The sequence below is a fragment of the Struthio camelus genome, chromosome W (genome assembly GCF_040807025.1).
Source record: "Struthio camelus isolate bStrCam1 chromosome W, bStrCam1.hap1, whole genome shotgun sequence".
Taxonomy (NCBI): domain Eukaryota; kingdom Metazoa; phylum Chordata; class Aves; order Struthioniformes; family Struthionidae; genus Struthio; species Struthio camelus.
Window position 1 is genome coordinate 41,306,260 of NC_090981.1, and position 17,790 is coordinate 41,324,049.

The 17,790-nt window shown below is 38.1% G+C and overlaps 1 protein-coding gene across 3 annotated transcripts in view; it reads left to right on the forward strand.

The window, feature by feature from the left end:
* The window catches only part of LOC104152923 (FCH and mu domain containing endocytic adaptor 2), an 89,199-nt gene that overhangs the window by 60,651 nt on the left and 10,758 nt on the right, over positions 1–17,790 (forward strand). Inside the window, exons 13-20 of one of the 3 annotated variants that reach the window (XM_068924669.1) lie at positions 2,197–2,375; positions 2,961–2,975; positions 3,999–4,023; positions 4,784–4,826; positions 5,502–5,596; positions 11,145–11,248; positions 12,416–12,545; positions 17,337–17,448. In XM_068924669.1, coding sequence (XP_068780770.1) covers positions 2,197–2,375; positions 2,961–2,975; positions 3,999–4,023; positions 4,784–4,826; positions 5,502–5,596; positions 11,145–11,248; positions 12,416–12,545; positions 17,337–17,448 — 703 coding nt within the window. The remainder of the gene's footprint in view (positions 1–2,196; positions 2,376–2,960; positions 2,976–3,998; positions 4,024–4,783; positions 4,827–5,501; positions 5,597–11,144; positions 11,249–12,415; positions 12,546–17,336; positions 17,449–17,790) is intronic. The other 2 variants (XM_068924670.1, XM_068924671.1) reach the window with 2 other exon arrangements.

Sequence of the window (17,790 nt, forward strand, 5' to 3'; positions counted from 1 at the left end):
AGAAGCAGGATTTCTGTTATTTAATGAAGTCATGGCACCACGTGCTGTTTCTAATTGATGCTTTGATTGTATTTTTTAATAATAGATTTGATATGTAGAATAAGCTTTTGCTATGAGTCTTTTTTGATGGAGGCTCGTGGTTTTTACTGTCCTTCCTTTGAAGGAAAAGATTCTTGTCCTCTTCTTTTCTCCCATCAGAAACAGAGGGGAGCTCTACTCAAGAGTTAGGAATAGTTACTACAGATCTAAGCAAGCCTACAATGTTAGAAAGATAACTACTTGTTGGAAATGTACTCCCTTATTTTTGGGGGACTACAGGTAAAATAAAAGGTAAACCTATACTTTGCAATAATCTTAAATTGCTAATTTTTTTAACCAGTCAAAAGTGGAAGTCAGTCCATCATCACAGCTTCTCTGTTTTCATCAGCTTTAAAGTGTGTGCTTCTATTCCTCCCAGCAAAGATTCCTGTGCTGATTTAAACAAAAAAGAAAAATCATGTTATCTCTTATTTACAAAATCAATATAAAAGACTCTTATCCAGCTTCATGAGGTGCATTATTTCATGTTTTGTATGTGTTTATGAAATGGAGGCAGGAGTGAATACGTTCCTGCACTGTGAATGATTCATGCAGGCATCCTTATTTCCATCATCCTTTTTGTCAGGAAGCAATAGAAAAGCTGAAGAAAGAAATACATCTAGTGAAGAAGCTCAGTGATTTGCAATCCCTGTTGGCTTCTGAAAATCTTGACCGGATTCAGAAGTCATCAGTTCCCTTCCTCTCCCCGCCCCTCTGCCACCACATACCTGTAGCCTCCAAGACAAGATTTTTATTCTGCTGATGGGAACTCTTAAGATGATTTGTTGGAGAACACGATTTTATAAGTGCTATAATTGCAGTCAGTCTTATGAAGGCCAGTCGTCAGTGTTTGAAGAACACTGATCCTAAAAATTACTAATTGACCTTTCAGTACATGATCTAAATTAATCTTTGCCAGTAACAATTTAATAGACCTCGTATGGCAATGATCAGCTCATGCTACTTTAGAAGGGATGCATATAACAGCATGATTTGTAAGAAATTTATCTTGAAACTCAGTGACAACTTCCAAGGTAAGAGATCTTTTAGTGAAATTAAAATCACTTATCTTTAAAACTGTCTTTTTCACATGTGAGCTGTTTGCAAGTAGCCTGTAACAGGAAGGTGTTTGAAGTTTTATTCCCCATATCTCATGGAGTCTTTCAGTTGAATTGGATTTTAAATATCTTATGGTTCAGGGTTAAATTTTGTCAGGGGATATATTGAAGAGGTTTCATTCAGATGGCTATCATAATGCCGAGTGAAAATAACAGAAGTGAGGTACAGAAGATATCTGCTTCACCTGGATAACAGGAAACTTCTATGCTTTTGGATAGAGGAAAATTTTCAACTTGTTTTTTGTTAAAACAAATGTATCTTCAAAGACCGTTGGCATAGGGCCTTTCAGAGCTTTGTTCAGTGCAATTCCTGTGCATATAAAGAACGAAGGCTAATTTCATCTGTAGATTTTGCTTATTTTGAGCGCTGAGTTGTTCTCGTTGTCATTCCTTTTTTAGTCAAGGATGACAGTGCTTTCTAAGCTGCTGATAGTGTTTACTCTGCTGCCTTCTGTGTAGTTAGCATCTTTTGTTGTGAAACTTTCAGTGCCGTGCTGGGCCAATAATGGTGGCTGTTGCTGCTGCTTCCTCTACTGTATGCTTGTTAACTGCAATGGGTATTGCACTGTTACTTAAAAGGGTCAGTACTTCCCCTCACTTGATTTGAAACGCTTCTACGATGCGTGCCTTTTCCGTAAGTGCATTAGAATCCTTAGCTGAATGTCACAAATCAGAAATTTAAAATATAGAATTATTGTTACTGTATATTCTTTCATTTGTCCTGTTGCCTTCAAATATGCAGTCCTTTGGTTGTATAGCATAGTGCCTTCCATAACAGAATGCCATTATGAAGATGAGTGGAACATAAAGGCCAGAGTTTAACTTTGAGATATAAATATTGACCAGTGGATGTATATGAAATGTCTATATCAATACACAAGGAGCTTGGTCAGCAGTATTTATCTGTGATGGTTACTTCATATGTGGATTTTGTAGAGAGCATGTAAGAAATGGATTAAGGAGATGAATTTGAAATACTTCCACCTTAACTGAGAAAAACATACCAAAGAGAACCATTTCTATTCATCCAGTGATTCTGACTCTGAAGATGATGAACCCAGGAGGTTCCATGTAGAAATAAAACCTGTACAGCCAAATCATAGCTCTCAGTGCACAATGGCTTCCTTGGATGAATTAAAAGTATCTATAGGGAACATCGCTCTTTCTCCAGCAGTATCTGTAAGTAATTTTGTTTCTTGTATTTTTAATTAGTAAAGAAGAAATGTGGTAAGGAATCTTTAGTGTAAGCATACGTTTTACCGTTCAGAATTTATTCTAGGCTCAAGTTTGATGATTATTTTTCTTGTGCAGTAGGCTGTCCTCAATATACTTGTGCAATGTAAGGTTAAATAATTCTCCCTTCTCAGATTTTAGCTTTCCTTTTGAGACTTTGGAGCGCTCAGTCCTTGTATTTTTGCTGTTGCCACTGCAGTAGATTTGAACACATGTGGAGTTAGCTGAGCATGGCTTTTAACATAGTTTACTAATTAGTATTAAGTAATATGCAAACCTGTAAAAGAGATCATATGCAGATACATATATTTTTACAGCCCATTTTTATTGTATGTACTTCTGCCAAAACATAGAATGATCTTTTATATCAAGCAGTAATATTACAAATAAATAGTTTTAAATTATGTTGGTTCAGATCAGGATATCAATATTCAGATCAGAATAAGGATGACTGTGTTTTTAAGGAAAATATACATAAGATATTAAGCATTAATGATGATTTTTTTTCCATTTTTCCCCATACTTTGAAAGCAGAGACACAGTCCTGTAAGTACAGAATGATTTTTCATTGTTATTTGTAAATTAAAATTGAGTAAGTGCAGTTTGTGAGGGAGTTACTGGGAAAAACTTAGGAATATTTCTATTCCTATCTGTCAGACATGCTATGTGGTATGAAAGCTGTTTAGTTTTAGTGACCTATCCCGTAAAGGGATTTAGCAATACTTACTGAAGCCTTGGCTCTACAATTTTACGTTAATCTTTCTGAAGAAGGTGCAAATTCCAGCAAGACGGCACCGTAGAGAGCTGCAGAGTTGCATTATGTTTTGAAACACATGTGCATGGAATTGTGTCAAATTCTAAGTGCAGAAGGGCATTTCTGTCTCTCTTTTCTGTATCTAAGTTGCTTTGTATCCGTAGCGGTATCTCAGATATACAAGTATAGTTAGTCAGCTCCCACTTATCTGCAGAACTTAAGATGCATATAAAAATTAGTGCAGGATACTTGTAAATTTGGCCAATCGGTTTGGGTTCAACAGGAAAAAAAAAAGTCCAAAATGCCTCCGACAGTGGAGCGTAGCCGCACGTGCTGCTAGGCCTGCGGAGCTCAATGTTGTATGAAAGCACAGACGCCCAAGGGTAATGGCTGAAAAGTGACCTGAACAAACCTGCAGTTACCATTTTGTAACAGATATGTTATACTTAAAAACGGATTAATTTTCTAGAAGTTACTTCTCAGCCAGTTTTCAACTCTTCATTTTTTTCAGCTGTTACCTGCTAACTCACTTCCAATTTTATATGCTGTTTTTGTATTTGCTTCCCTCAAATTTTCGTTGTCTAGTGCGCAGTCTTCGATGCTGCCTTTTCCCGCCTGTGTGGCGGGGTGGGCTGCTTGCTCTGCCCTGGCTGACGTTCTGGTCGTGCTTCTGCCAGCTCCAGAGCGTCTCCCTGGCAAGAAAAGCAAAATAGCTGATGGGAAATTAAAGTGGAAACATGAACCCTGGAACTGCTAAGTGTTTTAATTGACAGCTTGTAAAAATTTATTTCTACTTTTTTTTTGGTCTGTTTCAGGCACAAATGAATCGAAATTCATCCAGTAAGTGTGAATCTTTAACTGTTAGTCTATTTTAACTCAGCCTAAAAATATATATATTTTTTTACTGTTAAAGAATAATATTATTAAGCGTTAGTATTTTAAATAGAAAAAAGATTTCTCTTGTGTCAGTTCTAGATACCTTATTGATACCTGCCTTTGAACTACCCACAGTAAATTCAAAGGAAAAAATTAAGTTATTTGGTCAAAATTTCAAATTAGCTGTTAGAAGCCACCCACAGATCTCTTCATTTTCTGTACACTCAGCTGTTCCCTGTTCTGCCGCCGTGGTGAGGAACAAGTTCCAGGCCCCAAGGGGAGACCTCGTCGAAATGAGTCTTGTGTTAGCCCTCTCAAGCTTAGTATGATCCACAAACGGCAAAGCTCCCGCTGCCCCCCTCCCTGTCAAACCCTGCTGGTAACATTGCCATGGAGATAGAGCATTAGTGTGTCCCGTCCCCCCCCGACCCCCGAGGAAGAGTAGATTGGATGTAAGCTATATAACTTCAGAAAGAACCTTTAGGTGATCAATGTTTCGTGCCAAAATGTGTTGTTCTGTGTAGCCCTCACCTTTTAGAAGGCATTTCAGGAGCACCTGAATTTGTATCATCACAAATAACACATTTTCTCCTTTCCATTTTAGTAATTCATGATTAATTTTAATCGGCAACTGTTAACTTTTAATATCATTTTATAATGAAGCTAAATGTTTTTATTAATTAAATGTTTCAGCTTTGGTCATAATTCTGTACGTTTTGCTTAGGTGAAGAGCTAACGAAATCAAAGCTTTCTGCTCCGACTAATGAGTGAGTTCAACTTCTAAAATTATATCAAATGCAGTTTGGGGGGAATTATTTTAATCCAAGACTCAGAAACTCAAATATCAGAAGACTGGGTTGGGTACTTATTGGGTAGTTGTGTATCTATTGCCTTGTAAGAGTTAATGAGTAATTATATAACAATGGAGAATTCTATTCTTCAACCTTTTTTTTCCTGTGTACTCATTTTCCCCTTCTTATGTAATTCCTTCATTGTCATCTATCTCAATTGATATTCATAATTACATGATTACTAAATATCGGTTTAATTTTAAAATCTGAGCTTTTAAATAAAAAAGATATAGTTTCTATCAACAATTGTATAGTGTTTCTTAAGATAACAAGCCCGAAATTTGGACAGGTCTGTGTACAGGTTTATAAATATATATGCTAGAACAAATCCATTTGAATAATATGTTTTGTTGATATGAAAAGAGACATTATGAAGTATGTCTAGAAATGAACTTACACCAAGGTAATAGAAGGTATAAATTCAGATAGTTTATTTATGTGTAAATCAGTTCCTTGACCTGCAATGTGAGTAGTTTTTATTTTTAGATACAAAAGCTAACTAACACAGAAGATGAATTACCAAAGTTATAATTTGCTTATTGTGAAGATGTATGTCTTCCATTTATATTCCAATTGCAACTCTTACTATAGAAAGGGGAACAGTGACCTACTGGCATGGGATCCACTCTTTAGCAGTTCTCTTGAGTCTTCTTCTTCAGCCTCCTTGGCGTCCTCATCCTCCTCAGGTAAAATATTTGATAGCAGAAAATGTATTCTGCATATTCTTTGGAACACTCTGTTGTTGCTTTTTTAGCCATTGCAAGGGGATGTGCTTTGATTAGGAGGGTTGAGAGTTAAAATGGAGCTTCTCTTGGCAACTGTGAGATGAGATGAGCATACACCGTGAACAGGGATGGATGTGTTTCCTTTTCCCAGGAAAGCCAATTGAGCTATGAGCTGTCTAGTACAAAGCTGCCCTGGAGCAGCTGTTGTTTCCTGTAGGAGAACATGATTCTGTTGGGAAATGTGTGGGCAGAATCTAGGGAAGTGGGAGAAAACCTGAAATTAAGGGGAAGTTTCTGGCTTGGGGGGGGTATACAAGAATGGGTTGGGGGGGGCGGGGGCCAGGAATATGCTGTATGGGAAGCTTGGCTGCAGGATTTTGTAGGATATTAGTGTGGGCAGGACACTGGCAGGCTTTCCTGGAACCTATTTCCTTTTTTTTTTTTCTTTTTTTTTCATATATATATATATATATATATATATATATAAAAATATAAAAATTGAGGGACTAAGCAATATTGATTGTTACACTCCAAAGCCAGCAAGGGAAAGGGAGGCATATGGGTGGGGGTGTGTATGTTGGAAGAGGCTGAGAGTACGAGAGGTTGAGAAATTAGTTAGGAAAAAGGAAGGGGGAACTGAAACAAAAACACATCTTACTGCTATGTTAGCACTCGTTTACTAGAAGTATATACTGAAATTATTTGCATTGATTATCTCAGGAGATTTAAGGTAGACTACACTATTTACTAACAGTAGCAGGTATGCCACTTCTATAGTTCCTTTCAACCAACCTGCTGCAACTCTATTTTCCAAGTCCTGCAGTCTTAATGTGGAGACTTTTACTTCTCCCATAGGCCTGAGAAAGGAAGTATTTGCAAATTCTTTTAGCTAAATATTCCTGTGGCAAAAAAGTAATTCAACCTCACTTCTTTGTTAATGATCATGGCTTTCCAACTCCTTTCCTCTGTAGTTGATCTTAAAGACTGAAGAACAATAAGCTTAAAGATTGCGGAACAGTAAGAAAGTACACATAAAAATAGGGGAATTCTGCACAAGAAATATTAATTCTTCTCAGGCATAGTAATATCTTTTTAGCAGCAGACAGTGTTGCTACACAATCATCAGGGTTTAAAGTGGAAGTTATTCTTCCATTACAAATTCGTATTCCTTAAAAGCTGTGTTTTATAACAACAGATCTAGCTTACTGAAATCAACAGATTGTCTCTTCCTCCCTTTGGTAGCCAGTCGGATTATTGGCTGGTGGGTCTAAATTTGTAACTCATTTAGATATGTATTAATGGAATATGCTGAAAAGAAAAAGTTGTGCATTCCCAAAATAATCTGTGTTTTGCTAGTTGTATTCTTGGTTTGGTCTGGTGTTGGAGCCTGTAGAGGAAGGCAGAGGGTACTTAGAAGTTTCTTGCACTTGGTGATTGTTGCTATATTCAGTTATCTGTTGCTACCCCTGGATAGGAGGCTAAAGCAGATGAGGAAATGCTCATACAGTCCCTCCTGTCAGGAGAACTGTGGAGAGAGTAGCGTCCAGCTGATGAGCAGTGACAGGTAATTGGGATCAGTAACATGCTCTGTAGTCAGAACTAGGGGGAGTCATCTGTCCATGGCCTGTGCCTCGTAGCTGGAAGTGGCTTATGCCCATAGAACCCCATATTTCATTGAAAGTAGTGGAATATAGTGGTTTTGGATATGAGACATCTGTGCCTTTGTAGGCTGTATCTGCTAAATAATAATTTAAAGGATTGTTGTTCTAGGACTTAACTAAGCCATCTACATTTGTAAAATGGTCCATGAAGCTGAGTAGAAAGTGAGCGTTCTAAGGTGTAACAAATTAATAACACAGGTTTTGGAAAAATATATACTAAATCAGAAGTAGTTCAGTGCTATTTTCTTTGAAATCAGTATTTTATCTTCAGCTTGAAGGTGAATATAGGTAAACTGCTTAAAGCTTTTGAAAAAGCTTTTATTTAAAAAAAAAAAATATTTATGCCAATAATAAATTACTTCCCTTGTGTACAGAATATACATATCATGGTCTAGCATGTCCCATAGATACTCTTTACCATTTTACTATTGACTAAAGCATTTCTTCAGATATTGTTTTGTAACTCTGCGTTTAATCATTGAACACCTAAACTACAGTGGTATTTGAGCAGTGGTTTTTCTGCAACATAGGAGTAAACTTTGGTCATCTGTGAATAATCCTACCGTATTAGAACTTTAAGCTAACTTTATTATCTTGAACAAACACAACAGAAAATTTTTAGCTAGCTATTGATATTGTAAGCATACTTCTTTTTAACTTCCTCATTTTCATCAGTGTGTCTTTATGTATTTTAAAATGCACATTTCTGCATTGCTTTTGTTTCAGATCTGTAGCAGTGCAAGCCCTTTGAATAATATGCAAATTATCTGTTGATAAGGGAAAGCAGTGTTAAATCTCTGGTTTTGAAGCTTAGCGAATCTACTTGTTCATGACAAAAAAACAGCTGTAGAGAGGGCACCTACACTTCTGATCTGAATTTTTAAATCAGTGTTGCTCCCTTTTTAATTCTCCGTGCCACTCCACAGCCCTGTTGCTCCTAGCTTTGCCAATCTGCAAGATGTTGAAAGTTGACTAACCTTGCGTTTGCTGCTTCTGTTGTCATCTACTGCAACAAGCAAACAGACAAGTGCAGGGAATACCTGTGGGAAACTGCTGTCTTCACAGCAGCCAGGAGATTTTGGGATGAGAGAGAAAATAAACTGAGGCAGATGATACTTCAAATGTATAGTCACTCACTAGATTCAAGTTGATACAAACAGCAGATATATCAAACAGGATCTCAGGACTGTATTGTCCTCTTTGATTCAGTGGAAAGCTGTTTATGTTGGATCTTTCCATTACTAAATACTAAGGGTAAGAGGATAAAAGTATTTGGAAGGAACAGAGAAGAGTAGGTTTGATTAAATAACTTAATTTTGAAAGAGATGAAAAGCAGAAATCTATGGAGAGGCCACACAAAATGGAATAGGACAGGAGAAGGAAAAGAGAAAACGCTAAACCATGATAGGCAAGAAATTAAAGGAATAAGCAAAGTTAGACAAAGTAGGGCTTTAAGGGAAGAAGTATAGTAAGTTATTTTTTGACTTAAGAAATGGAAAGTTTCATAGCTGACAGTTTGAATGAAGCACATGTGAAATGTGGCTGGGTGTTCTTCTTTCAATTGCAAGTGGTGGGATTTCAGCCTAGTAGAGCAGTTATTCTTCATGATGGCTAGTGGGCATCATGCAGTGGATATTGAATACACATCTTTGAAGTCTGGATTTGTATTGGAATTTTTGTCATTTCAGTGCTGCTCCTAGTTTCAATTTCTCCCTTTTCCTTCAGCTACACTAAAAGAGCACGATAGGAGCTCCTCCTCACCTACCATTGATTTGCCTGGGTGTAGAGTGTCTCAGTGTTTGCTTGGACACCAGACAGAGTCTGGGTCTAGAAGCCCGTCATCACCAGACTTTACCACTAGCACTTTGTGCAGATCTGGTGTTACAGCAGCACCATCAGGGAGTACCAATACTTTGTCTTCTGTTTCATGGTCTCAGAGTCAGTGGATTTCTTTTGCTGATGAACTTCTTAAAATTAGACACCCAAATGCAGACAAGAAGGAGCCCCAAAGATTGCATTTAAAAACTGAAAATGCCTGCCTTGCCTCTTCTGCTTTGCTTGGGAATTCTTCCAACAGCTGTGCTTCTGAGGATCAAAGTGACCTTTTCAATAATACTATATGCCATGAAAAATTATTCATTGAAGAAACTGGCACTGCTGCTGAAATTTCTTCCACATCATCTTCAGCGCTCCTGGACTATAGCTTAGTGTCTTCTTGTGTTCATACAAATAAGGGTATGGCCAGCATGTATTGTGTACTGCTCTTTGCTAATAACTGACTCTAAAAAGCAAGCTTTGGTGATTTTTCTCTTCCTTATTATCGCTCACCTGATGTTAAAATTAACTCATCTTCTCATTTATACTGTACTAAACTGCTTATTAGCACTGGCTTTCTTGCAAGTTAGGACATTGAAATAAATATTAAGCCTGAAAGAAGAAGGAAAATGTATTCGGCTAAAGGCATTGCTTTTTCTTAACAATATGGAGCTTTATTTTTCTAGAAATAGAATATATTTTTGTGGGATGTCAGAGCAGTGAGCGATCTCAAGGATCAAATGACTGAACATGCAAAAATAATTGCATCCTGAAATGGCTTTGTACAGATATTTTCAGATTAAATATAATGAAATAATTTGGATTAAAAACTGTGCCTTTTAACATCCAGTATTTTGAAATGTGGATGATACTGTAGTAATGCCACATACTAATAAAGCAAAGGAAAAGTACATTTGGGCGAGTGTGCCGTGGTTTTTCTATATACCTGTGATACTGCAGCATACTCCACCCAGTGTTTAGCATGCACTGTCTACCTTGGACATAACAAGATGAATTTTAAAGGAATGGCTGATATCTCAGAACTGAATTTATTTTTAGCAATAGTGTTTGGAACTCTAAGGTGAGATGTGGTCGGTACTGACCAGATTTCTTTCTTCCCCAATCAGTGATGAAACTCCCTTACTTCAATGAGAGCAGGGTTATGCTGAATGGCTGAGAAAATTCTGTGCTTGACAGCTGCCTTTAAAATAACTTTAACTGATGTCATTTAAAAAAAAAATCCAAAATAATTTGAGGGAGATATGCTGTAATTATATATATGCAATATTAGGGTTTAAGTCTATTTTGAAGTTAATTTTAGATCTGGCATACTCATTGGATGGCATCTAACATTTATTTTGAAGTACAGTTCTATTCAGAAAAGTGACTATGTAAAAGTGGCATCTTTGTACTGCTGCTCACCTCAGCATCTATTAGTTGTTTCTGTTAGGTTTAGAAGGACGTGGGGGCAGTATTTTCTTTGTTTTTAAACACTTTTACCTCTGATAGCTTAGCTAAGAGATAATAAGGAGATACTGTGTTCTTGCAATCAACAGAATCATTTATTAAGTTCTCTCTGTTACAGTAGTGCTTACCTATCGAAGGTGATGGGATTTCAGGAAGCATAATTTGATGTAAACCATTGTCAGCTAGGACCAAATATAGTCCGCTGAATTTTCCATTTCTGGTGAGACACGAAAGACTATCCTACATTCTGAATCCATACAGGTTATACAGAAAAGGGAGCGAGGTAAAACCGTCTTTTTACATACAAACCTCTGAGGATAGTTCGTACAAAATCATTTGAGAGCAACGAGAAAGCCTACGGTGCCACTTTTAGAGTCACTTTTCAGGGTATCACAGGGCCCCATTTTAAAAACAGTTTTGATTAGTGGTGAATCTTACAAAATGCGGCTTGCAAAATAGGAGCTTTCATAGAAGCGCAACTTCCAGTGATGCTGTTCAAGTAAGTATATGTTTATGTTCAGTGTGACTTTTCTAATGTTGATTTCCTTAAATTTGCTTTCTTTCAGCAAGGCCCACAACTCCTCTTTCTGTAGGCACAATTGTACCTCCTCCAAGGCCTGCTTCAAGACCAAAGTTGGCTACAGGGAAACTTAGTGGAATTAATGAAATAGTATGTATTGATTTTAATTCTCCATTGTAACTCAATTTCACATATGGCCATTCACTTACGCTGTTACAGTGGAGTCACTTTCCAGCCGTATTCAAGGGATGGCATACTTAGATTTTCAACATGGCAGAATGGGCATGGAGGTTGTTCAAGAAGATTTTGAGTTGTCTTTGTTTTATGTCAGCTCACTCTCCAGTTCCCACAATCTGTATAAAAGGCAGATACTCAGTGATAAGTACGATAAAAACAAAATAAAAAAATAATTACCTAACCAAAATAGATGCTTCAGGAATTTCAGTACCTTGTAGTTAGCTGAATCTTGAAAAGTTTAAATTAATACCCTAACAGTTAAGTGAATCATAAAATCATCAAAAGATTTAGGGTGGAAGGGACTTATGCAGGTCTCTAGTCCAACTTTCTGCTCAAAGGAGGGCTGACTTCAAAATTGGATCTGATTGCTCGGAGACATGCTGAATTTTGAAAATCGTATATGGAGAGGGAAATCTCACGACCTCTTTGGGCAGCCTGCCGCAGTGCTTAACCACTCATGTGATGAGAATTCTTTTCATTATGTTCCATTGAGATTTCCTTTGCTATAGCTCTTGCACCTCTGAGAAAAGCCTGAGTCCATCTTCTCTGCAGCCCCCTTTTAGGTAGTGGAAGACTGCTGGTAGATCCCCCCTGAGGCTTCTCATCTCCAGGCTGAACAAACCCAAGTCTCTCCACCTCTGCCCAGCTCTCATGTCTTCCAGCCTGCTATCTCAGTTGTCCTCTGCCAGCCTCACTTGCAGTTTGTTAGCAGCTCTCCTTTACCTGTGACAAACCACATTTGCTGCTCTCACACGCAGGGCTGTAGGCTTAGATTCTGCCACTGTGATGTAGCTCAACCACTGACAGGCTGTTACGGACTCAAACACAGTAGACTTTACTAGGAAAAAGATAATAATTATCTATGTAACTGTGGAATTGATTTCCAGGGAAAATGTACGTTCCCTGGTTTACACTGAAAACTAGGATAGATAAAGCACTAGAAGAAATACGCTACAGAAATACTGTGATATTTATTGGAGAACAAAATTAAGTCTTTTTTTTTTTTTACTTACAGTCTGTTTTCATCCTTTTAAAATCGCTTCCTGCCTACCTAATACTCTTGTGATGTCTTGTGTTAAGCCTAGGCCGTTCAGCCCTCCACTGACCTCTAACTCAAGTCCACCACCTGCAGCTCCCTTGGCACGTGCAGAGAGCGTTTCCTCAATATCCTCTTCGGCTTCCCTGAGTGCAGCAAACACACCTACAGTTGGTAAGTTATATTAACCATTTTAACTTATTTTTGAAAGGGCATGAATCCACCACTAGTTTCCACCTGTTAGAAAACCATTCTCTTGGAGTAAGTTGTTCCATTTGTGAGTCCAATTTAGGTACTTCAAGCATCCCTGGAAATATCTGCTTCTAAATGACCCTGAGAGACAGGACAGCGGATTTGAGTAGATTAATCTGTTGATCTAATTATAGCATGTTCTTTAGTGAAACATTTTCCGAATTAAAGTACCGTGTGAATTCATATTTAGTGTGCTATATACCCGTTCATCAAGCACAACCTGTTATTCTGTATTTGTCTGGAAGATGTTATTGTACAGATTTAGAAACGTTTTTGGATACTGATAAGTTTGAATGAATATACTTGTTTACAAAAATGAGTTATTTTTATGTTATTTTGTTTGTTATTCTGTTATTGCTCTTTCCAAAAAATGAAACTGATACATCTTTTTCTTCAATAGTGATGTATATGAGCTAAACAGAGGTTAGTAAAAGCAAAAACATGGAAGAGATGAAAAGCAAGTCAGTCTTCATGTGCTGCCACTTATTCAGAATGTTTGCTCTGTATTTACAGAATCAGAACTTTAATTAAAGTCTTTTGGTTTTGATAACCACTGTTGGCTGTATCAAATCTCAAGGAGACTTTTTAACTTGTTTCTTTAGCAGAACTGAAAGAAAGGCAGTGTTTTATTCTTGAACACTAGTACTTCAGTCCTAAGTTAAATCAGATGAAGTTAACAGTCACTTAGCTGTAAATACATTATTAATGCCATGCCTGGGCTCAGCACCTCAGGAAAGCGGCTGCACGGCTCCCAGAGGCCGTTGAGCATTGACAGCCGTGCAGCTGCTTCCGTGCTCTGCTGGGCCTGAGCCGGTAAGCAGGTAAGCTCTGCCCAGCCTTAGCTGCCACAGTTCTGTATCGACCGGTTTCCCAAAGCTGAGAATCCAGATAACTGATTTTTAGATGCAGTCAGCTTCAGTCCATCCAGGCTCATTTCCTCAGGTCTCAGCACTGATGACCAGAAGTCAGTGGCAGCAGCTCTAGCTCTGTCTGTCTGTGTGTGACAGGCAGCTCTGTGTGTGCGTCTGTGCACATGCGCAAGACCATAAGAGGAGCCAGGCAGCTGTGGTAGCAGCTTGTCCGGAGGTGGGATGGGAGGAGAGGCTAAGAGGGGAACAATCATAGGGGGAAATGGTGAAGGGAGGAAGGAGGCAAGAGGGAAGTGTGTGCTGCTAGCACGGTGTGAAAAGGTTGCTAACGTGGCCTAGCACAAATATGCAGGGCAAGTTCTGTCTGCAGTGAATGTATGAGTTGATCCTAGCAGGCTGGGAAGGGCAGTGCAGATGGCTGAATGACTTGGGGGTGTGAGGATATACTCTGCACTGTTGTCTGTATTACTTGGAGGGGTTTGCACAATCCAGTGTTTCCCTTACTCCATTAGTTCTGAATACTGGAGAGCTGACTATAATTATCTTGTTCCAAGGGAACTTCTTGACATGTATGATTTTATTTCTTAGAGCATCTATTTCTTTATGCTTTACTCTTATTTTCATTTGCATAATATTTCTATATATATTACATTGTTTAACATCTATTATTGCTTGCAATATTTTGTTTTCTTGCAATGTTTTGTTTCATTTAAATATAATAGAGGATGATCTTTTGATTGGAACACTTCCTACAATTGAAAAGCTTTGTGAGACATCACCAGGTATCGTACTAGAAGCAGACTTACATGTTAACTAATCATCCTAATGCACTACACCTAATAAATTTGTATTCTTTTGGCACAAGTTATTCCAGCTATTTCTGGTGTCTGACAGATATAAGTAGCTTTAAAGCTCAACTACTTAACAATTTATATGTTGCTGTAATCATCAAAAGTTGATATAACCACTCTTACGCAACATAATCTTCCATCTATCCCCTCAAAACAATATGAAACTTGGTCTTGTGTCCTCAGTTTTCTATCACTTGTTTCATTCAAGAAAAGGGGACTATATTGAGGTGGTTGTGACCATCTTTATTCTCACAAAGACAAGTAGATAAAACCTTTTTTATATGTACACCTAATACAAAGCGGAGTTGAAGATGCAGACAATATTTTTTATGCTTTTTTCAGCACAATTTTGCTATTATTAAAACTATGTGAATCTTTGCTCCTCAACTGAACTCAAACCATTTGATCAGATTTATTCAGTTAATCTTGCTGCGTTATTTCCCCTTCATATGACGAAGGATAGTCTTTTATTCCGCAGTTTTGCTACCTCTTCATATGTGTCAGTGCAACTGTTTCATGTGCTTGTGCCATCAACTCTTGTGTCAGCACAGCTGGCGGGATGCTACCTGTGGTCGAGGCTGGGGCGGGAGGGAATCGAAGGCAGCTTTGCTGGCGCTGACGACACATCCTAGGTCTGGAACCTGCAGCTGGGCTGTACCTCGAGACGGAGCGAATCCGTCTCCGTGTGATCTGCTGACGTCTGTCCCCCGAGAACTCGCAGCAGCAATGGAGTGCCCTGAAGCAGTACATCGCTGCACTGCATTGTTAGGCTTGTATTTGCAGCAGCAAGACAACAAAATGGTGACTTCCAGAGTTAGTTTAAACATAATTATGTTTGTTTCAAGCTGTTGCTTTTTAGAAGAACACTTAGATTTTTATGAAACGCAAAGGGCAAGGAAGAGTAGGGGCAGGGCAAATAAGAGAAGAAGCGGTCTCCATTTGTAGTCCCTCGGATACAGCTCAGAGAAATGCTTATACAATATCACGCCTACGTTATTTGCTTTGGCGTTCTCAGAGGAACATGCAAGTAGCCTTATCCCTGCTCAACAGCACTCCTCAGGCAGTCAAGACATCGGTATTTGTCTCTTACAGATAGGAATATAATTTATACATTTGCGTTACTCCGCATGGTTTTCAAATATCAATATAAATTTATCTACAAGAATATAAGAAGAAAAAGGATTTAAAAATAATTTATAACTCTGTAAGATCACCTCCTATCTGCTCTGCAGTTGTTTGTTGCTCCTTTAGTAAGCTGAGGGGAAAAGACAGTAAAACACTCGGGCAGCTGTGGTGCCACCAACATTGTTTGCATGCACACTTTGACTTCGGTGCAGAGTACTTCTGCAGTTCAGTGTTTCACTAAACAGAATCTAATGAATAGGTCTGATTGTTATTAACTCATGATTTTATCACATCTTTGTTTTTTGAAATCCTGATTTCTGGATTTCTAAGACAACTGAGACTCACAGCTTTTAGTGCTAGTTTTCAGGGTAAGAGGGAAAACTTTGGAAACGTGACCCCTGTGCACTCTGAAAGAACACATAAAAATAACCTACTGTTCATACTTAAAGTCAGTGTTTTGTAGCCAGTTTTTTAATCATCTCTTCCATCTAAGATTTTCTCATTTTGAACACTTGTGCCTAGAGCAGTCCTGTGGATCTAAGAAGGCCTAAATGTTATACTAAGGGATGTTTTTCATGGTGCTGAAGTGTTCAGAACATTTTACTAGCTTAGGCAAGAAATGAGGAGGGAGAGTAAGGTATGATAGATAGTAGCAGAATGAGACCAGCTCCCTCCTTTTACTCTCCTTTTGTTACTACTTCTTCCACCTACCCTGAATCTAATCATAAAATCTCATATTGGACACTGAAGAACAAGGTCTCAGCTTCCTCTGTGCTTCTGAAAGAGCTCAGCCACTATTTTAAAGTAAACAGGAGTAGTTTGACACTGACAATATTTTATGGAAGCATTGTGTTTCTGCTTTATGGTATGAAAGAATAATTTCTCTCATTTTGCTCATGGAATGAGAAAAACTGCCTCCTTTGGGATAAATAAACTACATGACACAGGCCAGTTCAGCAGCAGTACAAGAAGTTAATGTAATGCTCTCCACTGTGCTGCTCTGCTAATAAAAAGAGGAAACTGCCAGTATAGTTTTATATTCAGAAGTTAGCTGCACATATAAAACACTGCTGAAAGGTAAAGTCCCATGACTTAGCAGTTTTGTCAGTTGTACACACAAACTTAAAAGCCTTAACGTGAGGTCAGAATTGATTTTAAGCTTTGAGTTGTAACTCTGTTGCGTACGCGCAGGCACCTAGGAAGGCTGACACAGGCCTGGCAATTGTTTTCCTTGTAAACTGCTGCATATTTCCCAGGTACCTCTGAGGGATACCCAGAGTCTTTACTAGGTCAACATTAGAAAACTTTGTAAAATATTTTTCCAACAATTTCTGCTTGGAGATTTTTATCTTTGTTGTTGGCTGCAATTGTTAAAGAATGCTCAACAGTTCACTTACACGGAGTAATATTAATGTATTTGCATTTAAGTTCATGCATACCATACACCAAGTGAATTCTTGGCGTTTCCCTGACCATTTTATCATATGTTTGTCCATGCAACAAGCATACAGTAGGGACTTTGTTTTTATTTATTACAATTACTGCCTAATTTCCTTTGGATCTGTTGGCTTCAGTTTCATCAGTGGCCGTTTTAATGCCGTGTTCCTCTCCCTCATCTGTATTTTCTTGTGTCTGTCCATTTACAAAATGTCATACTGATAGTCCTGTTTTCTTAGGCTGCTGAGCAGTATTTCCATGGTGTGATTGTGCTGTTCTATGTTTATACTTTTGTACACACTTTTCAAGTAATGCTTCAGACTCTACTTGACGGTAGTAACCTCTTGTGAAGATGACAGATGTAGTGAACCATTTTGAAATCTATTGCTAAGCTTTTTTTAAATTAAACCTATAAACTGTATGTATTCTAGGTGTTTCACGTGGTCCCAGCCCTGTCAGCCTTGGAAACCAGGACACCTTGCCTGTTGCAGTAGCCCTTACTGAATCTGTTAACGCCTACTTTAAAGGAGCAGATCCCACAAAGTTAGTTAAATAGTGCATTGTTTTGAATGTAACAAGTTATAATTAGAAAATACATTGTTTATACTTCAAATATTTGGGGGGAATATGTACATATATTAGAAGGGGGATTCACAGGTTTTTTGCCCCTCCTCGTGTCAGTGACAGCTGTAGCTCATAGCTCTCTATTGGCCTCCCAATATAGCCCTGCTGTACAAGAATATAGTCAATTTGTAGAAATAAACTGCTGATGAAAATGAGAAGGGATTTTATCATTGTTCAGGTAGGTGCTATATGTACGTTAAGGCATCTGAAAGCGCCTCATTCATGCTCTCTCACATCCTTTGCTATGCAAATTAGGCCTTG